Raw genomic sequence first — 27323 nt, forward strand, 5'->3', positions numbered from 1 at the left:
TTTTAATGTCATATTTGCTAATCTCATTTCATGTCTCCCTAGTTCTTACACTGGAAGAAATAGTAATCACTTGTTCATGATGTTACAGACTTCTCTCACATTTCCTCACTTCCATCTTTTTCCCAGACTAATGAAAACGTACTTTATTAGTAATTTCTCACACAGAAACGGTCTGATATTTGTATTAGTCATGTTTTGAGATCTGGGAATAAGATCTATTCACACTGTTAAAGATGAGGGTAGCCATGCCATAAGGAGGTTCTTTATCCCTTTCCTAGCTGCTCACTGCTACCAAGCTGCCATATCTCTACTGAATTGTTCTATATATAAAAAACACCTTCTGAAGCCCCAGTGATATGGTTAAGTGAAAAGGCTTGAAACTGCAGCTAATTATTTGCTCATTTCATTAGTCAATCCTTTTTCAGCTCCTGGGTGACTATCTGCTCCTGGCATTTTTGTATACTGTTACCTTTTCTACAGAAAAATACCTTTTCTACTGCTACTGAAGTATCAGCTCAAGGCTGATACTTCGATGAGTTCACCATGGGAAGGAAGCCAGTATCTATTCTGATCAATGCCTTACTTAGGATTCCAGAAGTAAACTTATGGAATGATTTTCTGTTGCATTCATACAGTGGTTGACAATTGCAAGTCTACAGGGAAGTCACCCAGTTATTCTCCTGAAGGACCAATTTTCAAATACCATATGAAGAAACTAAGCTCCTTCTATCTTATTTGTAGATAGTTTTCTCCCTGATTTTTTTCAGTCAAGCTTCCATAGTGAGGACGATTCTGCCAGGAGGTGATTTATAAGACTCAAAATCCTATGTTTCAAAAGTTACCCTTTTCTAATCAATTACAGTACAGAGAAAAGAATCTTTGGCAGTGTGTGAGGGTAGAGGGCAGTGAAATTCCTCCCATAGAGATGTGCTTCCCCCTCAGAGTTCACTGACCATTTAGCTAAGGATTGAGTTCCAACTGCTTCTAGTTTTTCCACTTATTAGCATTAAAACACATGGATAAAACCCAATATATAAATATTTCTGTCATAATGTAAACTATGAACTCATTCCAGAGTCCTCAATTACTGACATTTATGACATACCCTGTTTCCTCCATGATGCAACCACCCCAGGAGTCAGTGCAGTCACACTCTTCTCAGACAAGACCAAAATACAACAGAAAAGGAAAGAAATTATAAACATGCTTACAATAAATATAAAGTACTTACTGTAAAAATGGACCTTGACTAATTATACAAAGATCTGATGGTTGCTTGGCTGTACAGACTTTAGCCCCAAGAAGGAAACCAGCCCACTTCAAGACATACTAATATACTTAATAAATGTGGTACTTTCAAATTACCATATGTGCATCCTCTTAGTCTCAGCACGAAGTTTCAGGCAGTACAGAAAGCTAAAAATAGCTGGCAACGTTCTTCCCTACATGCTCTCAAAACAGGCAGCACAAGGCTGTGTGCAGTACACTTAGTATTGAAGATTTAAAATATTTGCATTCCCTCCTCCCTAAAAAGTATGCAGAACACCCTGAAAGAGAATTGTTCCTGGACAAGCCAGTTCTTTTCCCTTTGGAATAGAATTATTAATAGTAATATGTGAAACAGCCAATCAAACATTCATTGGAAAAAGTAGTTGAATGAAAATGGATTTACAGTTTACTTACAGCTATAGCATGTAAGTCAACAGTGACCAAATTCATAACATAAAAGCAAAGGATCAACACCTTATGGTTGGTAAAACAGAAGTTACAAATTACTCATAAAATTATCTACCAAAGAGGTAATATTTTCAAACAGAAAGGTTCTGTATTGTAATTGCTACTGGAAAACCACACTGCTTGTCCATGGGAAATATTCACAGATAATTTTTATGGTTATTTCTGCTCTATCCAGGTCTTTTACTAATCCTTCTCTATAAAGGACATCCAAATAAGGAAACTAAACTATCATATCAAAAACCTTTATCTTACAGTTAAAAACACGTTCTGATTTCCAAATTAAATGAACTCTGTTTTACCTGTAATCAAAAACAATGATATAGAAAATGTCTTAGCAATTTGTCAGTTCACACAATTCAAAACCAATGCTTTACAAAACAACATTCCCTAAACATTGTTTTCTAATCCACAGATTTTTGAAGTGATTCCACAATGAAGTCAACTTTATAAGTCATATTTTTGAAGAGGAAACAAAGAGAAAAGGTAGCCAAACTGCTTACAAAATGCAAGTAAAAAAACCCAACAATTTTCTTTAGCCTCAAAAAGGGCTTTGCAGTAGCTTTTGTACTGACACTACATGTGTTAAGGCCACATAAATCTAATCTGGCTGTGAAGCAGCAAAATAACAAGTTGAGCAAATGTCACACTGGACTAGGTTACAGTTCCTTATCATTTCTTCAAATATAAGTCAGGTATTTTTGCATTTTAAGAAGTCAGTGATTGTGTTATAAGATTTACAGATTTCATTATGCTAGAAAAGAAGTTCTAAATTAAATTAATGGTGTTTTTACCAATATACCTTTGAATGTTGGTTATGAATCTAACCACCTGACACAGAACATCACTGAGGTCATTGCCAAGTAAGTGCTAAACATGTGTCTCTTATTTTGGTTAAACTCAAATCCTAGTGCATAGTGCAAAAGCAGCAATTCTTGTTCTACAGTTACAGCAATTTTGGCATTTCTTTCAAACATTACAAAGGAAGAGTTTATATGTTTAGCTAAGAAGACAAAAGAAGACTCTGTGCCCATATACATACTCGGTTTCCTTGTAGCTGGGTCCCATTGTATTCCCAGGTTCTGAGCAAGACTTTGTGCTAGTTCCTGTGCCATGGGCAAAGGGAGGCCATACTGCATTTTAAGGGGAGCAAATTAAAAAAAAAAAAAAAGAAAAAAATTAATTATTGTAACAACACTACAGTGACTCATTCTGGCTTACCACATACCTACTACTTCAGTAACTCAGTACCATCAGTCACAATTCTGTGTCCATATGAGGAAAATAAACTCAGTAAAGTTGAGTTTAACATAACAGAAAAAAATTTCCTCCCTTAACCTCAGGGAATCTCTCCCCACTGCTTAACCTAAAGAAAGAAGTCTATTTGATATATATGTAATGCACTTTTGTATAGTATGATTAACCCATCTTAAAACAGGAGACTTTAATTATCAATTTAACATTACACTGAGATAAAATAATAATAATAATAATAATAATTAAAAACTCAGTACACCAGGACAGTTTTTTTCTAGTTTCAATGTTAAAAAAATTCAGGAAGAATTACATATCATTGGCACCTCAGAAGACCAAGCCTCTTACAGTGAGAGGAGCCAAAAAAATATTAAGTGCTGAGTTTCAAACACTCTGGAGATTTCTGGATCTCAATTTCTGTCAAATATATTAAAAGCCAATTTAAATTCTTATTAAGTCGATAATGCAGACAGGAAAAATGCTTTTTAAAAAGAAAAGTACACTGAGTAGTAGTTTAATGATGATCAAGAAGACTGGCTGTGAGAATCCTAACTTTTTAATACATAAGTTATCTTTAAAGCCCTGAATACTGAAATACATAAACTTGGAAGTTACAATGTGCAGATTCTATTTTATTTCACCTTAGTAATGAAAAAAAAAATTACCTCATTTACTCCAACTCCTCTGGCCACAGAGCAAACCCCTCCAAAGTAACTTAAGCTGCTCCTTTTGTAATGAAATGTCACATTCCTTACAAAAAGATAGAAATGAAGAAAATATAACACATTGACATTGGGCACCAAGATCTTATTGAAAGATCATACTCTCACACATACTATGATAGATTGCATGTACATACATCTTCTTGTAGCATCAAAAGCAACTGAAAGCTTACAAACAGAGTACCTACATTGAAAGAGAAAGCTTTGAGAAAAACACCATTTTTATTTTGTAGAGTCAGAATCGGTCTTAACCCACAAACAAACCAAGCACAGAAAGCTAGAGTACCAGACTCCTAAGACAATAAAATGATCACATTTCTTTAAAAAGTTAATATGCTCCGATTTATAATCTGTCAGGAAGGAATGCTGTTCTGAAATGTATCAGTGTTGAGAATTTTTTTAATTATGATCTTAATCCAAACCAATTCAAGTTCTAGTTTCAACTCCAAATGAAAATACTGAGAAGTATGCCTAAAGGGAAAGTAACTTAATACTGTTCTTTAACCCTGCCTACTTTCAATTATTGTTAATAAGCCCCAAATAATTTTGATATAATAATTAGTTAAGAAATCTGGAAGACCTAAATTATTTTATAAAATGCCTATAAATTACTGTGAATGATATCTATTTGAACTTCATAGTCATAATAATAAATCTACACCGCCTACAAATGACCTACAGTGACCTTGCATGATCTACAAATGACCCTAATCTTCAAAAATTACTGGTTTTTTAAATGAGAGGATACTCCATACAGGTATATATTTACTTTTCAGAACATTCTGACAGCCATCAGAACTTTTGGACTGCAGCCTAAATAAATGCTTACATCCAGAGCCTTTACAGTAGTCAGAATCTCAGTAAGGGCTGAGGCTGACAGGCTCTTCTGGAAATGGTCTAGTTCAACCCTCCTGCTCCATGGAGGCTCAGCTGGAGCACGCTGCTCAGGACCATGTTCCCCTGGCTTTGGAATATCTCCGAGCACAGACAGTCCACAGCCTCTTTAGAGCAGCCTGTTCCAGCATCTGACCACCTTCGCAGTGAAATGGGTTTTTTCCCTATATTTAAATGGAATTTCCTGTATTTCAGGTTGTATTTGGTACCTTTCACCATGCACCACCGAGAAAAGCCTGTTTGCTCTTGCTGGCAAATTCCTCAGCAAGAAACATGATACATGCATGAAAATCATTAAGAGTGCATGTCAGCAGCACTTCGCCTATGTTAACGAGAATGCAATTAGCATTGTGTTGTGATGCCTGTATTAGGGAAATCTGGAGGAAATTCTTCAACCCTTAATTTTATCCTCCTTCTGCAGAAGATGAATTATAGGAGAATCCCATGGATGACATTTGTCACTTCATCCTCATAGTATGTCATGCTGCTGGGAGGTGGCTTAAAATCTTTATGCTGCTCAGGGGAACACGCATTTCCTCTCTTTAAATGCTGTGAAGCAAAAAAAATACTTGTTCAAGGTTGAAATTGTGCCTAATGATGCAAGTGGAATTTCCCCTCAAAATGCATTGTGTCTCAGAGAACAATTCATTCCAGTTCTAAAGGAGGAGACCTTCCACTAACAAATCATCTATGCAGCTACATGTGTGAATAAATATACTAACTAGAATGCTCTTGTGGCAACACATAATACTGTCAGCTCTGCCCTCTCCTGATCCTTATTGGGAAAGCAGTACATTACACACCTGATTAGCAAAGCTAGGTGTCCTTAAGGGCTCATCAGAAGACACTTCAAATATGTGACACTGTCTCCAGGCTTAAAGACATTCAAATTTCATTACAGATGTACATCAACACGACCATTAAAAACAACACCTATTAAAAGCAGGCTAACATGTTACATACGGATTAAATTTCCTAAGTAAGGCAGATGTTGATTCATATAGTGAATATACTGAGCAAAAAAGTATGAAAGAAGAGACAAGTAGAGAGGAAAGTATATAAAAGTGATATTGTAAGCCATCACATGATGGTACATACGAGAGCAGGTGCACAGCATCAGCATGCTGTTTGATGTAGTGCTGTCGGTATTTGGAGAAATCGTGGAGCATCTGCAGAGGGTCCGGGTGAATATTAATACGATCTCTGTCTGTCCAAGTTTCCACAGCAACAAGAACCACCCTGGTGTTCAGCTGTTCCTTGTATATCTGAGGGCAGAGACAGGACAGGCACAGGAGTAGAACACTGGGTCAAACATGCACAGTTAGCCAGTAAGAGTAAAGCGGAAGGACAAGAGGGATAAAGCAGGAGGAAAACATGGGGAAACAGTTAGCTGGAAATGCCTTGGATTTCCTAGAAGTTAATATTCTGATCAATTTAAATTTTATATTTTGGAGGACAAGAACATCCCTTGCTGCTCTTTCTTTTTTTTTTAGCCCCTCCATTTTCTTTTAAATTATCATGTCAAATAATTTTGCCACTGAGTTTTGCAGAAAACCTGTACAAAAATCAGCAAAGAAGAAATGTAAAGGTACACTGGGTGATCTCAAAGAAAAAAAAAAGAAGATCTCAAAGACAAAGAATAGCCAAAGAAAATCCTTAAGTGGAGATTAAATAATTTCTCAGTACATCCAAAATTCAATTCACATAATGCTTGATTTCCATTTATATAGTATGATCACTTAATACCACTCAAGCAATGTGAGGATTAAGTAAAAATATTAATTTTTCTATTAATTTTAATGTCACTGTAGTAATAGACAAGGAAACAACAATCAGGTCCTAAAAATAACAAAACAGTTTTAAAATAAGCTTTTTAACTTTGTGCATGATAATTGATTCTGACATAACACTGCTGCTCTCTGTAGGCTCAGGTAAAAAAACTGTCAAATTTTACTAAGGTTATGCAAAACTTTCAGATCTACAAAAGATGCATTCCTTATCCACCCTGACCAGAAAGCTGGTCTTTTGTATCAGGACAGCATTATCCTTATTAAAAAGTAAACGTATAATATTCATCTCAGGAAAAAAAGACAGTAAATGTGAGAGCACAGGAGACCAACTAGTTAAGCTCAGTTTTGTCCAAGACCCTTGAAGGAAAAAAATGTTTCAATCTGAGGAAGACAGGCTGACAACATACACAGAAAATGGTATACAAAATGATAAAATCCATAAAATTAACCCCCCTGAAATTACATATGGGTGGATCAATAAAGACTTCTGCTTGCTGAGAGGAAAACTCTATTTCCTGAAGTAAACAGGAAGGAAAGAATGGAAGAGGGAGCAGAGAACCTGAAAGCCTCTGAAACCCAGGATCCTTTTCCCAATAATAAATCAGTAAGAAATACAGTCCACTCCCTATGGACACAAGGGAATAACAAGGCAGAAATTCCTCCTCTTTGTCATGCTTTATTTAAAGAAAAGGCCATTGAGATGCCATTTTGGAAGATCTCTATAAGGGGACTGAATTCTAAACTGGAGTGAAGCTGAATACACACACACAGAGCAAATAAAAATGGAAAGGCAGATGGAATAGTCAGAGAAAGAAAAGACGGATGAAATATCTTTTGTTAAAATGCAGAAGAAATACAAAGAAGTAAAGATCAGATGAGAAAAAATAAAAATGCCACCTTTTCCTTGAGAATATACAATACAAATTGGAGAAATATTATTTCAATTATTTACATTTTTACCTGCTCTAGTAACTTCTCTTTAGACTACTGGCATTTTCAGACCACTACAGAAAAATATTCCAAAACACTTCCCATATTTCATGTATTATAAATATATTCACCTGAATTTTCAGCATACATACAGTATACTTTATATGTAAGATACTAGGAACAAAGACCATATTGCTTCCTCTGAGCCAAACAAATTGTTGACAATGTTTTGCACTGAATCATATCACACGGTTCCATTGGTAGCAATCATGTCACATGGAAAAGGGACTCAGAGTCAGCATTTGGTAGTCTTTGTATTCATAATTCCTAGAGAATCAATCCTGTTTTCAACACAAACAGAGCTCTGAAATGTGTGGTCCCTATATCTGTATCAAAAAGTGGGGAGAAGATCAAATTTTACCACAAATATTACTTTTAGCTTATGTGCTGTATGCAAAATTGTTCTAAATTTAGTCACAGATACAAGTACGGTACCTGTGACACTTTCACCCGTTTATAATGTACTACAGTGGGATTTTGTTTGTTAAGCTACAAACACAGATTTATCAAGGAGAATTTTTTACTCGCACTCTTTTTCTCCCAGTAGATATGTGTATTCTTTGTGGACTATACTCCCAGTTTCAAACACTTGTGGTTAGATTTGTGAAACAAATCTAAACTTGATTAAATATCATTCTTAACTGGTGACAGATACTGAAATCTCCTTTAAGTTTGAAATCACCTCTGCTAAGGGTAAACTCTGGCGGCTGCAAGCTTGAGAAAAATGCCATGGAAAATCTGGTGGTTTCTTATACATTCACCCCAGGCTATTCTTCTGCAGAGGAACTGGAAATGCACTTTAAAATGTAATTTTCATAGCTGCTTTTTTTTTTTTTATCCTGGTATTTGAAAATGTTAACTTTTTTACTAAACTAAAAGTCAGTGAATCAGTGTTCAGAGGAAACATGGATACTTACAGCATCTACAAGATTTACCACAGACTTTGCAAAATTGTTTGTGTATGCATTTGAAGAACGGTGCCTTTTGAACTAAAAGGAGAAAAGAAAGTAGAACACAGTAAGAACTTAAATATTTATTACTAATTCTTTATTTTTACAGCATGAAAGGAAAATTAATATTTTAAAAAAGAGTAAAGGAAAAACTCAAAAAGTTTTTCAAATCACAGCCTACATCTCATATTCAAGAATCCCTGGAAAATAAAGGAAGCCATGTATGCTAGACAGCCTTTCACATCTGTAAAAGCAGCACTTAGCCTCAAGAAATATCCTATTTATAAATAGAGTTCAAATGTTTGAGATAAAATTACAGACAAACATAAACATGAGCTCAAGATTGAGAGGATACTGTGCCCATTAAAAGTGTGCTTAACTTGATGAGTTACCCATCAGACTGTACTAGACAGATTCCATGACTATAAGACAGGAAGATTTACCACTTGTCCTCTGCACAGCTCTTTGCAAAGGCATCCTTTCTCCACAATAGCACAAGACTCTTATGACAAGTAGTATTAGTTATACCAAAAGACAAAATGGAAGAGGGAGGGCACAGTAAAAGTAAATATGTGAATGTGAAAAGAGTTGAGCTGAATATCTTAAATTTTAACTTTATTTTTTTTCTATTTTTATAGACTTAGATGAGCTGTATTAGAAGTTCTGCCTCCTAATTCCTGTGCATGTCATTACAATGGTTTCATGTCTTTCCTCATCCTGCCCTACAAGTCCCTTCTGTTCTAAGTCAAATTTTTTAGAGATGCAGCTATGGCATCTGAACACAAATCCATCACTTTCAAGAAACTGTAAAATTATAAACCAAAACTACATTACACAATATGATTTGCAGACAGAAAAATAAGTCTTCAAAATTTCTCAGAAAAGGCACATAAAATGGCTTAGAACAAAGAGGGTAAAAAGTCTTCACAAAAAAACTTTTACTAATTTTAACTACTGGTTGAAAGCATCTAGTGAACAAAACAGACAAATCCCCCATTTTCCAAAATTATGCTTGGTGTAAAGGTGAAAGTAACTACGCTTTTAAAATTAAATAATCTGTTTCTGAAATTGAAAGCAGAAGAGTCACACACACAAACACACTATATTATTAGATGATAAATTTGCCATTCTGTTAAATTCAACTTATTTTTGCACAATCAACCTAGTTTTATAAGGATGAAATGCCATAGAAATAAAAAAAAAGTTCATCAAACTTAATGGGGACACTCATTTGACTGCAGGAAGATAATTTTTTTTACAAATGCAGTTATTCACTGTTAGGTTCCACAATGCTTCAGCACAACCATGGCAGGTTTTAACACCTGAAGATCCTACAACATAGGTTTACAGAGACCCATTCCCCTATAACTATTCTCAAAACAAAGCATTTTCAGGTACAGTGGTAGCAGATGCTTAGGATGTACACTGAGAGGAATGTACATATCACAAGACTCTGCTCCCTAGAGAACCATGACAATGGGACAGGGAGGAAAGGGCATCTTTGGTTTTATGTTTTGAGCCAATCCCAAACCTTTCCAGAAGTGGAAAGGTAAAACAATATGCTTTGGAAAATGTTCTTGGTTTTTGTGAAAGTACTAAAATGCTAAAATCAATAGCAATATACCACATAATATGTTTAAACACAGCTCCTAAACCAGAAATTAATCTAAACCAGTAAAAAGTGCAACGACCTAATTGAACATATTTAGTTGTGTCTTTATTGCTACAGGAAAGGAAAATGTGAAAATACATAGTATTAACCACTCAACACAATGGTCAAAGAGGTTTAAGATACTTCTTCCAACACAGACGTTTGCTGCAGGGGAAACCTGCCCTCTCCTGGTAAGTAGAAAACCTCTAAAGTACATTTAGTGAGCTCCTGGACTGGCAAGCTGTGACTCTTGACTGTGAACGCTTCCTTAAGTACATCCATTTTATTCCTTGAAAAGATTTATTATCTGCTTCTGAGTCACTGACAACTCTGGAACAGAAAATCTGGTGGTCTAAAGTTCTAACAAATAAAGCATGAGGGGAGGAGACAACAGTTAGTGTCTGTAATCACTGTAGTGAACAGAGCAGTTGTCCTTGAAGTATGTCTGTAATAGAAGAGGCCAGAGGAAACAGAAAGACTAGAAAGATTTTCTCTTTGAAAGGAACATCAACCACAGACATCAAACAAGACAACACAACAGCCATAACTTCATTTACTGTGCCCTACTGCTGAACAACTAACACCTGAACACTCTTACAGTAGTTTTCTACCAGGTAGCTTTACAAATGAGAACAACTTGAGAAATTCTGTCCTACAATTTCCACCCACTCAAATTCCCTCCACACTGTTAACCTCCAAACATAGGTTATGTTTGCCCAGACCACTTCTATGATTTGTTAGACAGATGATGGAAGGGTATATTATCTTTCTATTCAGCACTAGAACACGTACAAATTACTGCATCCTGTTCTGATATTAGCTGTTTCTTACTCTTAAAAATTATTCTTCAGTGTTGGCAAAAGAGCCCACAACAACATAAAGCATTGGGAAAACATGCAGTAGAGTGAGAGACACAACAATCTCTTTACTTGCAAATAAAATAAATAAAAACTGTTTTATCAACAGAATTTAGGGTTTTTTTTAAAAAAAGGTCTTGCTCACACAAATGTCACTCTGCTTGACATTTTCCAGTCATCTTTCAAGAAAAAATGGGAAAAAAGTGGGCTTTCCTCCCCCTGCTCCTGGGATTTTTTTTTAATGACAAACACTTTCTCAATCAAACAAACAACTTATCTTGCACTTCATTATGAATCCTGTTCATAAATGCAGAATACCCAGGAAAAACAACCATGAGAGTTTTGTCTATATGTTTTGCTGCATTAAAATTTAAGTTAGTAAAACTAAACTCAAAGTAACAAATTCTGACCTCTTTCTATATAACTTTAAAGATGTAATTTTAGAACATTTAGTGTGTTGGTTCTGGACATAAATGTTTTGTTGCTTTACTTCACTGGTTATGGGCATACTAAATTATCCATATGATACTAAGATGTTTCAGATTTATTTTGAATATATAATTGTTGTAGAAAATCTTAGGCAACATTAAGCTTCATTAGGTATTATGGCCTATACTGTGTCTTACAGTACAGCTGTTAATAGCTGCTGATAAACAAAATACTGGACCCAAAAGTAGCTTATGTAGCACAGTGTTGTGCATCAACCTACAAACTATCACCAAAAGGAAGATTACCTTTGAATTGATATACTTACCATTTTATGGTCATTGACTATCATGAGCTCCAGATATTTCATTTCTTCGAAGACACCACGAGATATCTGACAGATTAAAGAAATTGATTGAGAAATCATGAAGATTTTCAAAAATAACTGCAGTTGATTTACATTATATATACATATTACATATATATATGGGGGGGGTAAACCTGTAAAAACCTGGGTCAGACATTCAGCTAGGGTGACGAATCATAGCCCCAGTAACTTAGTGAGTTATGATAGACACTGGCTGAGAATCTGAGTCACATCATCAAGAGCATTCAAAGTCTACTCTTTTTGGCTCAGTGCAGACACCACCACTTCTTCCATCCTCTTTTCATTCTGTACTATTCATCACGGATTTAATGAGGAAGGAAGTTACTAAAAACAGATGCACCCTCAAAAACATGGTGTGGATTGTGCAACTCAGTGAAGAAATACAGATTAATGTTCCTTAACTCAATTATTCCCCTAACTGACACATATGCACGTGAAGTTCATGAGGACTGCCCACTTATGTTCTCTGAATAACCCAGTTCTGGGTGTCCTCATTTGGACTTTTGATTTAACCGTGCTACTTAATGAGCCAAATGACAACAAAGTCAGATATCCACAAAGTAGGCAAAAGTTCATTCAAAATTATTCTTTACCCTCAAGCAGACCCAATATTTAAAATTCTAAACTCATTCTCACTACTAAATTTCCCCTGAATTGATGTATTGTTGTCACTTGAGAAAGTTAACCAACTATTTTCCAAATATTCTAATTTTAAAGAACAATTTTATTTTCTCACTTGATAATTGTATTATGTGACAACGTTAAGGTACTAAAAATATTAGTTTCCTAAAGCCTATGTTCTCTTGACATTAAAAAACACAGAAATTAGTGGGTTTGGTTTTATAAATGGTCTTAACTCAGGGTCACACTTTTACTCACTGCTCTCTTTCTTCTCTTTCTCCTCAGCCACTGAAGTTCAGACAGAAAGGGCCATTCAGAACTAGAGTCAGTCTCTGTACAAATTACAATTTAAGAATTTCATGGCATTATTTTAAACTACTTAAGTACACTGAGCAAACCTAAAGTACATCATCAAAATGAGAACCACCTTTGCTATTGAAAGGTTCATTTTTTTAAACATATATCTCATATCAAAACTCAAGTAATTTAGAAATCTGATAGTTAAAGCATGCAAGGAGAGATAAAGAGATCATAACCTGGGCTTAGAATATATATATGTTTTCTTCCATCTTCTGTCCTCAAAAGCATTAATATCACTGAATACATTTAGTGATTTGCAGAAGAAAGCTAAATACAGGTCTTGATGGTTGAAAATCTTTCAGCTGCTTATTGAAAAATCTAAATTCCATTGCAATAATTGTGCAAAAAGTCAGGTTAGGATCTATTTTTCCAGCTTTTCTAAATAATCAGCAATTTTATGTACCCTGTTAGCCTAATTTTCAAATTTTTCAAGTTATATATATGATTATTTCCCATGTTGAAAAACTCATAACATAAGCAAAAACATACCAAGGTCCTGCAACTGCTTGGAGGCTTGTGTTCCGTAAGTTCTTTGGATGATATGTGGCCTACTTTTACTTTCCTGATAAGAAAAATACGTGAAATTTTCTTCTAATTAATAATGTCAAGTGAAAGATGTGTCACTTCTTTCAGCATTTATCATTTTTATTGTTTTTTCAATAAAATGCAAGCAACCACAGTATCAGTTAGGGACAGTACTAATTTGAAGCAATCTATTTGCAATCCTCAGCAAATCATGGAGCCTCTCTGCTTCAGCACATTTACTGGCCTACAAAACTGAAGTATCACAGATGTCTTTGAGATTACCTGAAAAAAGCCACTTAAAAGCCTTACTGTTAGAGAACACAGATAATTTATTCAAATAAATCAAATTAGAAAGTCTATATCTGGTTGAAATCTTCCTACCACAGATGAAAAGCCACTTATTACTATTTACGAAAAAATCCTATCTAATTGCAGCAAAATGCAAGAAATCAATCAATATGCTAGCCTTAAGAGGACTATTTCACCCTGGTTTATTGGTGTGTACGACACTTAAAAAGGTTACAGCTTTTAATGCATATTTTCTTTAGAAGTCTGACATACCCCAAATTATTACATTTGAGTATCTACTCTAGAAAAACAACTCTTTTCTTCTATAACACCTCCTTTGCAGAGCCTGCCAAAACAAGCAATTTTTTCAAAGGGCAGGATGCAACTGTTCTGTAACTTTCATAAGAAATACATAACTCACTGAAGGACAATATTGCATATTTTTGCTGAATTTTGGGGGGAAGAGAGGGAGTTTTATATAGTATCTACTATAGTTCAGATTAATCAAGTTAAATAAACTACACACTGAAGGTTGTGTCCAAGATATATATCTTGCATAGTGCAATCAAAAAATGAGCCTCTGAAAGCTCTCTGTAGCTGTATTATTTTATTTTCAGTAGTTTCGAGAAAAATATGCATCTCATCTGTCTTCTTACCATCTAGAATTCAACATGAATCCTCAAAGGAGTTGGCAAATGGTATCTCACTTTCATAACCAGAACTTCTCCTACACTTAAAAAGTTTTACTGAAATACCACATTGAGAGAGAGATCCTGATTTTGTTTGTTCAGTCAAATTCTCTTCTTCCTACTATATGGATACTGCTGTATAAATTTAATCTCCATGAATTTACTGTGTCTGTGTTGTCAGTTCTCACTTTTACAATCTTTATGAACATGTGCTACACCAAACATAGACACATGGAATGGAATGTTGCTCCTGGAGAGACAGAGAAGTTTTTTAGGATGTAATATTTTCCCATGTCTCTAAAGTTTCATTTATAGTCCAATAATTGAACATCCAATTGATACTGATTCCTCCAAATGTTGGTCCAGTTTATTTGACAGTATCAGCCAATGATTTTTGCAGATCTTTATTTGGACTGTAAGTTCAGCATTACAAGCACTAAAACTGGTTCTGCAGAGTTAATTATTTGTCATATACTGGTATGTAATAGAGCGAGATGAGCTTAAGAGCTGTGCTACAGCATCTGGAATACATTCTACAGACCAAGAAGGATACAAACCTTAAGAATTCTCTGTCTTAATGTTGCAGAATCATTTCACTGAAAATAACTCAAATATTTGAATCATTCAAGAGGTAGAAATCTACCTAGTTTTACTACTGTCTATGAAACTGTGTCAGCTCTAACAGCTAAATTTTTAAGAACAGCTGTATTATAATACTTAATATGAAATGCAAAAATAATAATAGCAAGATATTTGCATAAATGCAGTCCTACACGCTGATCCAGCATAGTCATGTATTTGAATATGCTATATTCGAATCATTTAAGCTATACAGTGATCACTGAGATAACACATACAAAGTGTAAGATACCCAGATAGAATTATCTACTTAATTAAGCTCCTTGTGGAAATATGGTAGGTCAAGAGCAACCTGATGCAACTATCTAGAGAGGAACGTATAAATGAGTTCCAGAGATCCCTTCTACGAATTTATAAATACTTTAGTTCAAGTACTAGAGCAAATTGATAAACACTTTTAGACAGTCCATAACCATGTGCTACAGAAACAGTCTTATTAGTCTATTCCCAGCATCCAAATAATCAACAATAAGTAAGAAACAAAAAATTAAAGAGAAAAATCATAGGTAAATCATACTTACAAATTTCCTGCCTTAAATAAATTCCAATCAAGTGTTTTAAAATACTTTTGGTTTTCATATGAACGCATGAGACACTCATTTATTGATTTGTTCTAATACTTTCATTTGCTATTCCTTGAGCACTCTCTCAAACCAAACAAATTAGATAAAAATAAACTTACTTCACTGTGGGTCAGTTCCATCGGTTCTATCAAGTACAAATAAGTACTATCTTCAAACATGCCACTAGAATATGGAGAAAAAGAAGTGATATTTAGGATTACATGGCAATTAGTTTGACTCCAGGATATGAATTTTGATGAGACAAAAGCAAACTTAGGGTTGAAAACCTGACCAATATTAAAATAAATTCCATATATGTTCATTACCACCACAGGTAATTAAAGCTAAGAATATATTTTTTTTAAAATATGACACACATTTTAATAAACCACCACTAAATGTAATGGCAATGCAATGATAAAGTACCAAAAAGAGTAAAGATTTGACCTTGGAAAGAAGAAGTACTAAGATACACATTGCCATGCAGAATATAATCAACAGCTGATTGTACTTAACAGTAACTAGTTCTAGTAAGGACTAATTTCTCACATTTTTTCTTTGTATAATCTAACAAAACGATCAATTTTTCTATTGGCTGACAGAATCATACATGAATATTGACCATGCAAACTTCTAAAGTACAATTCTTGTTTATCCTTCACCATAATAAGTTATCTGGGGAAATATTTATTTGCACTTACCATATTCAAAGGTTTTATGAGAGTTAGTATCAAAATGCTAACTCCAATGATATTAGAAAAAAAATGTTAGTAGTTTGGCTTAGCTGGTACTGGCATTCCAAAACATCAAAATCTTTGGGCCTGGAGAGTTTCAGTCCCTCACATATTAAGTGATAATATTCAAGAGTCATAAGCAGTTATAGCCTTGTTTGAAAAATGAGAACATGCACTTACTGAAGTCCATTACAAGTCGAAAGAGCAACTTTGGAATCCTTGATACCTCTGATATTTCCGTGGTAGTAACAATGCTCTCCTCCCTAATAACGTTTAAAAACAAGCAGTCACACACAAAAAATTACCAGGATTTAATGTCTGTTACTTAAAACCAAGGCAAAAAAAGATCTAACACTAACAATACCCATTTAGTTGATTTAAGTAATATCTTTACTATCTATTGCAATAAACCCAGCTAAATTAAAGATAAAAAGTATTCTCAAAAACTTTTTTTAAAAACCCTTAAGTGTGGTTCTTTCACACATTGTTAGAAAAACCTACCATTCATCATAAAAATATTCTTAATTCTGGTGTCATGTCATCTGAACTCCAACAAGCATATTGAACCCATTCCTTATGCAATTATTATAACTCAAGAAGGTACCAAAAATGTAAATGCTGTTTGTCTATCTATGCACAGCATTACTTCCACTTTGCATCTTATTTAATCAGTTATTCAGATTCTGAATAAAATTCCTAACAGGCTAGTGCGCATAACTAAATCAAAGTACTATACAGAAAGTAATCACTATGTGTTTACCTTTCCATAGTGAGAATGCATAAACCATGCTTTTTAACAGCTAAAATGTGATCATCTCTCTCACAGAAGATTTTTTTTTTCAAGATGATCATCTGAGTAAAGAAATTGTTGTCTGTTGTTCAGTCATTCTTGTAATAAACTACCCCTTTCTATAAAATACAGCGCTTTTCATTAAGATCTCACTTCTTTAAATCCACATTGGGAAAAAAACCAATCTTGTACCTACTTAGGCCTAAAAAGTATTACAAGATACTGCAAAAGACCAGGATACAGTCCTTATTTGACCTCCTACACAAATTGCGTGTATATTTTTTGAACCCATAATGAAGCCTTTTATAGATTAATAATGTGATCTCAGGAGCTCTATTGCTGCTTCTAAATAACACAACTCAGAAAACATCCCTTAGGAAGTTTGGATCAAGTTACTGCAGCATGCAAAGGTAGCCCATTTGCTGAGTCTGAAGTTCTAATATAATTTTCCAGTCAGATTCATGATTCAGCAACCGCAGTGCTCAATACTAGTGCTGCAGCTGACAATTGCATGAGTTTGTCTAAGTGCCAATGGGAATTGTTTTCTTGCATCATTTAGCATTTTTGCCTATTCTGCAGAGCACTGAGTCTTAATGAAACAACTGTATGTTACATGAAATTATTTTTCCCTTACAGTGGAAGAAAACAATTTTAATAATTACATTGCAATGTAATTGTTTAATTCTGCAATGTATTATTTTATTTGAGATTCTCCATAACAAGGGCAAAATAATAAACTAGATATCTAATACTTGGACAAAAAACAGTCCTGACTTTCTGAATGCATGAATGTATAAATGCAACTGGAATGTTTGCTTGCCTCCACTCAAAATAGAGATATATTTCACACATAATAAGTTCACAATATTCATACCAAATACGAAAAAAGTAATTCCCGGAAAATGTAGTTTTTAACCTTCCTAGGATCATACCAGCCCTCATTTTGTTACTAAAACAAACAAAAAGACTGATGCAGTTCCCTTAGGGCTGAACTATCTTGCATAACTTTAATCTGCCCTTGGATTAATAGCCTTTGGCACTGAATTCAACTTGGTAGCTTGTTTGACAAACTTAATTAATTGGATATCAAGCAATATGCTGATTTTGTAATAACTCCAGAGATTAAGGTTTCAGTTAAGTCTTGCATTTTCTGTTTCACAACTGTACAATTCTTGCAAAGAAAAGTCACTGCCAGTTTTTTTGTTTGTTTGAATGTCTTACATTACCATTATCCCTTCTCCTTGCACTTTGTGCTAAGGACATGTGAATAATTAATGAAGATTAATGTGATGGTGGCTTCAAATGCTCCACCTCCTACATTTTACAAGATGTAATTGTTCTGGCAGTAACTGGATCATCTTCACTATTACCACCTACGAATGCCTACCCCTCAGCCCAAAACACAGCTTTTCTTCTTTGTACAATTCCTCTTGTATTACTGAGATATCCTTACAAAATGAGATCACAGTTACTTTGTATGTGTGGAAAAAGAATTTTGGTGGGTTTAAGTTTTGCAAAACTTTTTTTTTTTAAACATTTTATTGGCACTGTTCTCTCAAAAACACCATTATGATACAATTTAAGAACACAATACCTTAGAAAACTTTGGTTTTCCATCTTCATAGTGAATCTCCACATAATTGGAAGATAACAAGTCACTGTCAAAGGAAGGAAAAATCAAAATGAGAAAAATCTAAATACTCTTTCCACTACTATGGGTTGGTTTTGGGGGGGGTGGTGTTGCTATAATTTTGAAACCATTTTTGTTTTCCCTGTACATTAGGTTAAAAAAAAAAATCAAGCAGTTTGTGTCCAGTAAACAGTTTGACAGTGCACTGGAAGTCACAGTGCGTTACAGAAGGGGGAATTTTATTCTGCAATCTAATCCCCTGTATTTTAGCTTTACAATTAGCCTTTTAAATATGCAAAAGAAAATCCCATGGCTTTAGAAATTTGTTTGCTGACAGTAACTTACAAAACATATGTTTAGTTTATTGCCGTTTTCAAATACATTTTACATTTTATTGAAAAGTCAAACAGAGTATATGTAAGGTTTAACAAATACATACACAGCTGTTTTGAAGACAAAAGTGTATACTCACTTTCACAACTGCAAATACCCAATTTTTTTCCCAAAGCAGTAATGTTCCTTAAAAAAGGCCAAAACAAAGCACATCATAAAACACCCTCCATAATATCCCTTTTTGTATTTTCACATCTTATTCTCAGATATCTTTCTCACTCTTATTCTTTCCTAACTCTGGCAAGACAAATTTCTGAAGCATAAAAATTTCTGAATTTACAGTTCAGATTTCTTCTTCTTCTTCTTTATTTTTTTTAACTAAGATTTTTTTAACTAAGCCAGCCTGCACATATCCTGCAATAATCTCAATGCCCCATTCACATCCCAACCCTTTATAACCAAGGCTGCAGCACAGTGCCCAGGGAGAGCAAAGCAGTTAAACATGCTAAGTGGTCCTACCAAATATGCAAGATAAGCATTTTATTTAATGCAACCCAGAATTCTTAGCATTTTTAAAGTCTCTGATGTACCCTTTCAATTTAAAAAAAAAAAAAAATCATTAAAGGGTCTGATAGCAGTACATATATCAAAACAAAAATATCGCTGCTATAAATAAAAGACATCATTATGGAAGTCTGGTCTGACAAGATAGCTCTGATGGGAATTCAGGACTAACAGCAACTTGTGATAATGGGTACCTCAAACTCAGATTAGGCTATTAGCAGTCCTGATAACATGCTAACTCTGGGACTCTTGGCTCATAAAATCAATTCTTCATGCCACATTTATCAGGCACTACACTCAGAGAGCATCCTGCAGAAGTCAGTTACCAGCGGTTCTCTTAAAAGTCCTTTTTCGTGGAACTGAGAGACCACACTATGGGCACTCTGTGCCTGCAAAACCAGTGCTAACAGCCCTGAATAACTATTGAAGTCTCATAATTTGTGTTAAACATCACTTTGAAGGCAGCATTTAATAGATATATTTTTAAAGTGCAGATTTAAAAATAAATTCAGTTGCATAAAATCATTTTAACTTTCTCTATTTGCATCAGAGTAAGTCAAAAACATTCTGCAGAAAATACAAATGCTGTATAAATAGTGTAAGCACTAGACTACAATGCAAACAGTCATTTCTTCAGCATGGCCAGATTTGAAGCTTCTAAAAAGGCTTACATATACAAAACAAACTTTAAAGTGTGGATAATGTAATTTTATTCTCTGCATTTTTGTACTTGTTATCAAGCGTAAGGACTGCTGTTCTCTGTACTTAATGGGATGGTAGAGACAAGGCTGCAGAAAACTGACACAAGTAAGAAAATGGAAAACTCTGATTAGGATATAAGTATTTAAAAAAAAAATCATTGAGGATTGTAAAACACAGGAACTATGCTCAACTTGATACAGCCTTGACCAGATTCAGATTTTTAGACACTTCTGCTTGAATTCACCAAGACTATTTGGTTTCCTCAAACCAATTCCAGGATCAACATTTACCTACCTGTTTCCAAATCAAATCACACTTTCACACCCTCTTTTTCTCCCCTCTTCTAGTAACCTTGCACGACTGATCTCAGAACTGCTTTCTGTGCTTTTTGCATCTCGTAAGACTTGCAGTAGGTGATTCCACACTGTGTGTACTGACTCACAACTGTAGTCTAATTACAGCATTTGTCTCAGATTTATCCCATTTCATGTGATACAAGAGCAGCTCAAAATTTCTTTAGTCCACCCGTTGAAGAATCTTTCCAAAGTTTAGTACTCTTTCTTGGGCTTTGGTTCAGCTTCTGTTGTAACACAGTTAGTTGCCTCATCTGCCAACTTTTTCCATTCTTTAGCTTATCATTACTTCCACTGCAAAGGAATTCCTGATCCAGATAGTGTCCAAATAAAGTATCCCACATGATAGGATACCTAACATGGCATGCTTATGATGAAAAACTCCTATATATATATATATTACAAGTACAAAGCAAGGATGCAGCAGACAGTAAGTTTCCAGTAGACACTCTCATCATTGACTTTCCAATATGTATTGGGTTTTCATGGTCACCAGGTTTTGGTAGTGGGGGGAGCTATAGGAGTGGCTTCTCTGAGAAGCTGCTAGAAGCTTCCCCAGTGTCCAACAGAGCAGTGCCAGCTGGCTCCAAGAGGGACCTTTGGGATCTACTGGATACAAGGCACATTAAATTCTCCATACCAAACAAATTCCCTGTAATGAAAATTAGTTAAGGCCTGCTGTTCGTTATATACTTTCCATGCTGTAAGAAAAATGCACCTTTAATTTCTGAAGCACCCTTTTGCCAAATGTAACATAGTATCCACCACCTAGAAGTTGGAGTAGAAAATCTTCTGTAAGACTTGCCTTTCACAAACCTGTTTCTCATGCTATGTTGGAACTAGATCACTAGTTTCTGATCATTATTGTGTTTTTAAGCTTGCCACACATAACCACCAAGGTTACTCAAGGGCATTGTTCTCTTAACATTTCCCTCAGGACAGCAAGAATTTTGAACATTCCATGGAAAAAAAAAAAACAACTGTCAGCTGCTCCTTAAACTGTAGGCCATTACCTTGGTAGGTATCTTATTTTTGTCAGGTACCTATTCTTTTTTCAAATATCTGCCTACACTAGCAAATGTCCTAAAGAACACCTTACTTGTAATCACTCAGAAATCCCTCAAGGTATACTGCTAATCTGAGAGAACATCCATCTTATTCAGGGAAAGAGGGGGGAATGGGAGCAGAACAGTATTTTTGCAGGCTTTTTCTAATACAGCTTTGCTAGTATACACGGCCAGTTGCTTCTGTAATAAAGTTAATCTGAGTCCTGTTCTCTATATTCATATCAAAATCAGTACAAACACAGCTATAACTGTGCTTATAAATGGTTAGTATTGAAATGTGATATTGCAGAGAGCAGCCTAGGACCAAAAAATTCAGCAAAAATGTTCCACTACTACTGCAAAGAAAAATGGCAGAATTTGGGTAAGGGAGTTCGTTCTACATTTTGCTACAGCTCCAAGAATAACAACAGCTGTGAAAATACATATAAAACTGCTACTGTAAATTTTCCCTACCAAAGCTTTTACCTGTTATTAACACTGACAAATATGACAAAAGACATGAGAAATTATTTAAGGAAAAGAAAAAAAATTAGTACTTAACCAAAATAACTTTCAAACATCTTTTCCTACTCAAAAGATATACGTAGAAGAGCATTGTAATTTCACCAGGAGGTGTGATGGGATTCTTCATGAAAGTGGCATCAAAAAGAAAGGCCTAGAACACACTGATTAAGAGCTCATGTAGAAGTACAATTTCCTGAGTAGTGAGGCACAGAACTCACGCATAAAGCAGGGGTCTCCACATCACAAAATAACTTTTCTTCCTTGGTTATAATTTACAGAGTGGATAAATTAACCTCTGAAAGGCAGACCTGAGTTTTACAAAATATATTTTACACCTCACCTACTCTGGACTGTTCTGCCACCTTTGATCCATTAGAGCAGAAATGTATCCAACACAGCAAATTTGTTTTTCAATATTATGAGCACCAGAAACAGTGCAGGATTTAACTAAAACAATCATCAGTCATGATCATGTCAGACACAAGTATATTTACGCAGTGACACATTAGTACGATCCTTTACAATGAACACATCAAATTACAACATGTTGAATAACTCATGACAAAATAATTTGTCTGCCATGTCCTTTTCTATAGTTTCTTCCACTCTGCCTTGTTTGTCTTAGATAATTGTACTTATTAAGCTGTCCTGCATCCCCAGCTCTTCTGAGTTACACTGAGAAATGCAAAATAAGCAGCAAAGGGACATGCTATTCCCAGTAGTTGCTGCCTTTGAAGACACAGGCCAGCTGTTAAAGCCAGCAGCAGATGCTTTCTGAAGAACTCACATCCACTTCCCTGGCACATAGTTTAGTGCTGATGTTTTCCTTAGCAGGAGAGTTGCAGAGTGAAAAATGTCTTACCTCAGCTGACATCTAGCTATCCTTATGAAGAGAACTGATTTGGGTAGGTAAAAGCTATGAAATGACTAACAGGTATCTCATATACAAGTAACCAGGTTAGCTTCCAGGAACATAGTAGATGGCCTGCAGAAAATCAGAGTACAGCTGAATTATCCTTCTGACATACTTCTTAAATTATCTTTATACTAACCTATTACCAGGAAATATTTTATTATTTTTAAGTATTCTGAAATTATTCAGGTTCAGTACCACTGTCTGAGCAACCTAGTTTAGTTGAATTATTTAACAGAGCGCCCATCAGATGTTTTTGTCCATTTGAGAGATATAGTTTAATAGCATAAAAAGATGTAAAAACCAAATAGAGACCTTGCTGCAACATTCTGTTAGATCATCGAGGTAGTGCCATCTAATGCAATGGCCATCTACAGCCTTGTTTCCATTACCAGTTTCAATTATATTCACAAGCTTTGTTGAATTGTCTGTTCTTATAGGAATTTATTAAGTTTCTAGTATGTGTTTACATTAATCTTTACTTGGCTCTTGTCTTTGAAGCTGCTCTGATAAGAGTGTCTCCAAGGAATGAATACACTGCAAATATTCATTGTTATTTTTTAAAACACAGCAAGGTTTTACTACTTTTCTTATATTATCTTGAAGGAGCTTAAAAAATCAGAACGTGATACTGTGGATCAAGCAACAGTGATTACAAGTAGTTAAAAGAAACAACTGGTGATGTAAACGTAAGAGTTAACTTTTTTAATAACAATGGAATAGAAGAAAGTCCTCACCCACTTCTGCTATTAATACCATAATGATTCTGCAACAGTAAATTGTACACTTATTTAAAAAAATCACTTCTTGCATGGTCTTGCTGTTGTTGCTTGGTTTTGCTTCATTTGTCTTCGAGATAAGAAAAGGATGACTCGACCACAAATTTATAAACTGAAATTACCTAGGTGATCCCTCAGGAGGGCCTCAAAAGGGGAAAAGATCTCCAAAAAAGACTGACAGGAAAGCATGTAATAGAATGGTATAGAACTTTCATATAGAATGGTGCAGAAAATGCTCCAGATTTATTTACGGATCAGTCTACTACCCCCAGTGCAAAAAATCCTGAGTCAGTTCAAGGGAGCTCAGGAAACAAATTCTTCATGATCCTTTCTCTAGCTTTGTCCCAAAGCTCTCCATCAGAGAATGGAACATGCTGTATTTTATTGGCTACTTCAGCAAGCATTTTGCAGGTAGCAGTTTGAAGAGTTTTCCAGAATATTAATAGTATATTGGTCGGTTTCCACCATATTTTCATTTACCATAGCACTGAAGACGATATCACTCTAAAGAGTGCTATGCAGAAGGATATGCAAACACAAATGGATAGACAATATTACAGAAGATTAGTTCTATGCCATGCAAAACACCTCAGTGCAATTTGCTAAGACAGAAGTTTCTAGAAGAGTAACTGTTTCAATAAAATATTTTGACAACTGTTCAACTTTACTCAATATTGCCTTTTGATTGATCCCTTTTCTTTACTCACCAGCTTGGAAAACTTCTGAATTATCAATAAGAATTTTATTATCTGTAGTGTAAGGTTGAGGGCTGCCACCTGTCCTTGCCAGAATGGTCTCATCCAATGGTAACCACATTCGCTACAGATTCCTTCATTTGAAGAAGGGTTTTTTAGATACTAAAGAAACTCGTGTTTCCTCTTAAACAGTTCACTGAATGCTCCACATGTTCTGATACTTCGTGTGGTAACAGTCCAGTTTTAAACAACTCTTACCATGAAGGAAAAATCCAACCACTGGTGTGAGTTTTTTTCCATTATTATTTTATTTCTAATATCAAAAAGAGTGAAATAGGCTTATTTATACTTACAGAGAGCTGACTTGAGCACCTTCAGATTATATTAGCAACTATAGCAGAACCAGAGATACACTTTGGTATTCCAGCAAACTGGAAGTTTATTTTGGTTCCCTTAATCCATGTTTCCACTTTGATCTATACTGCACAATTTTAGCCTTGTCATTGAATCAAGTTAAATTTAGTTATATAGGCTCTTAGCAGCTCCCAGCATGCACAGGCTTTATACTAGCTCCAAATGCAAAGACTTCAACCTGACCGCAACAGAATCCGAGATGCCAGGAATGCACTTCAACATAAAGATCTCACTACTGACAAGCCTGGACCATATCAGACACAGACTGAAACACCTACTAGATTAGAAAGATAACAGTTCTTCACCATTGCCATGTTACAGTGTTTACAGTGTTTACATACATCCAAAGAAAGGATGCATCAAGTCGGACAGCTGCTTAGTATGCTGTCTGACAGCAAATACAAAGATATAGCAATATTTCAGGTTGTTTCTCAGCACCCAGTGATCTGTGACACCAGGATTTCATAAACTGGAATTAGTACAATTGTTTTCAATGGCTCTCAATAGATTTCTTTTCTGTAAGTTTTTCCAGTTCTTTAATTCCTGTTTAATATGCACAGCATCCTGCAACATCTGCCCTAAGACTTTTTGCACATGAAATGCCCACTGAGGCAAATGATAACTTTGATAGGTTGCTTCCAGCTCTGGGAGTGGCAAATAAGGCAGTAAAGTCCTGTTACCTACAGCTGAAGAACTCCAGACTGCACTTATAGGAGGGCACACACATTGCTGTAAAATCCTAACATTGAAGTCTTTGCATCTCCTCTGTAACAAATTTTTAAAAGTTGACTAGAGCTAAACTTTTTGCAGTACTATTATCACATTTAATTTAGCAGCTTGTATATCTTACAGGATCCATTTAATACCCTAAATGTTTGAGTGTTCATTTAAGAAAGTGTCATAAATATTTGAAGATTCCTTCTGAAAAACTGTGACTAGTTTTCACATTTCCATTAAAACAGAATTAAAAAAAAACAACCACGAGAATCAAATAGTTTCTCAAATAAACCAGTTACCGCCCTACTGTTTTTAAAATTAAGCTAACAATGTAACCCCCTCTAGGACTATTCTCAAGTTAATTCAGCCCTATAGAAACATACACCAAAAAATGTAAACATCAATTATAAGCTTTAAACTGATAGATAAAATTTGCTGTAATGTTGGCTGCACTTCACATAAGAAACTGACTTTTCACAATACTCATCATATTTTAACGTCTCAAATATTTAAGTTATGTAACAGTAAAATGCAGTGGGATTGGGCTTTTCTCAGTTCATGCCAAAGATGCCAAATATTTTTCATATGATATCTTCACTGAAAAATCCATTCTCCTGGAAACAGTTTCCTGGAAAGATGGACCTCCACAGAGAAAAGAAGGAAAAGCTGAAAAATATAGGCTGGTTTTGGTGATTTTTTAACTCCCCTTCCCCCAAAATCCTACATTTTGAGGCAAGTTTTCAGTAGGAAGGGAGAGAATTTTTTGTCTTTGGTTTTTAACTTCTGCTTCTGTCCAGCTCAGTTAACTGATTCCCTATTCCTTGTGTGTGTCTCAGCCACCACAGTCCCAGTGCTGAAGGTTCCAGTACAGCCCCAGAACCCTGTGCTGGTGGAGACCTTTTTGTTTAGAGGTTGGAATAGACCATGTCTGAAAACTGCCAGACAATACGGTCAACTTCCCCCATCATTAAAAAAAACAGTAAGTAGACATTTTTATTTCACTGCTTTTGGTAGTACTGCTCTTTAATGTGTTTTAGTACTACATGGGAACATAAAAACTGCTACCTTTAAACAGGACATAAAAGTTACCCACAGAAACTTGTCTTTCAACAGAACAGCAACTTAAAAGCTTTTTACATGTTGATGGAAAAGAGATCATTAAACACTAATTTGCCAGCACCTCTCAGACATTTGTTTATGCATATAATGCATCAATGAAAAATAAGAAACTGCTTGGATATACCAGGATCATTGATTAGCAAGTGCACTGTTTAAACAAATGGACTGACATTATTGTTTGAGGACAAAAGTGAACCTACTGAAATTAATTCCTTTAAAGGCTTTTTATAGTAATTGTGTTTTAAGACAATGCTACATGTTACTTGTTGCACAGGGAATTTATTGAGTTTGGGCAGACAATCATAGCTGAATTATAAGTCTAACTTTTCAAATGGGATTGTGACACCACTAGTATCCTATAAACTTTCAGTTTTGTACTAAGAGCATTAACTAAAATCTTTATTTAATCCATTACAGATTAGAAAAAGTATTAGTTTTTACATCGAATTATTTTCATAATACACATATCTGCAATTACTATGCATTGAAATGACATCATGTTGACAGCCTGAAATTGGTCAAACACTTAAGTGTGACAAGAAGCAAAATGTCTGAAACATCAGAGAAGCCCACCTTGTCAAAGAGTTAAAAATTGACCTTTTTTCCTGAAAAAAAAGGTAAGAAAAAGAAAAAGCTGCCAACAATCACCTTTAGGATAACAAATAATA

General features: G+C 35.0%; 1 protein-coding gene across 7 annotated transcripts in view; it reads right to left on the reverse strand.

Moving 5' to 3' along the window:
- ADAM23 (ADAM metallopeptidase domain 23) overlaps positions 1-27323 on the reverse strand; it is a 72124-nt gene that overhangs the window by 30757 nt on the left and 14044 nt on the right. For all 7 annotated transcript variants that reach the window (XM_027637491.1, XM_027637492.1, XM_027637490.1 and 4 more), the window contains exons 4-14: positions 18460-18523; positions 16256-16338; positions 15461-15524; positions 13127-13199; positions 12536-12609; positions 11597-11662; positions 8302-8373; positions 5703-5869; positions 3654-3738; positions 2777-2867; positions 1106-1154 (exon numbers count right to left, since the gene is read on the reverse strand). In XM_027637491.1, the coding sequence (XP_027493292.1) occupies positions 1106-1154; positions 2777-2867; positions 3654-3738; positions 5703-5869; positions 8302-8373; positions 11597-11662; positions 12536-12609; positions 13127-13199; positions 15461-15524; positions 16256-16338; positions 18460-18523 (888 nt within the window). The remainder of the gene's footprint in view (positions 1-1105; positions 1155-2776; positions 2868-3653; positions 3739-5702; positions 5870-8301; positions 8374-11596; positions 11663-12535; positions 12610-13126; positions 13200-15460; positions 15525-16255; positions 16339-18459; positions 18524-27323) is intronic.

Source organism: Corapipo altera, unplaced genomic scaffold (genome assembly GCF_003945725.1).
Source record: "Corapipo altera isolate COAL_440 unplaced genomic scaffold, ASM394572v1 45, whole genome shotgun sequence".
NCBI lineage: Eukaryota > Metazoa > Chordata > Aves > Passeriformes > Pipridae > Corapipo > Corapipo altera.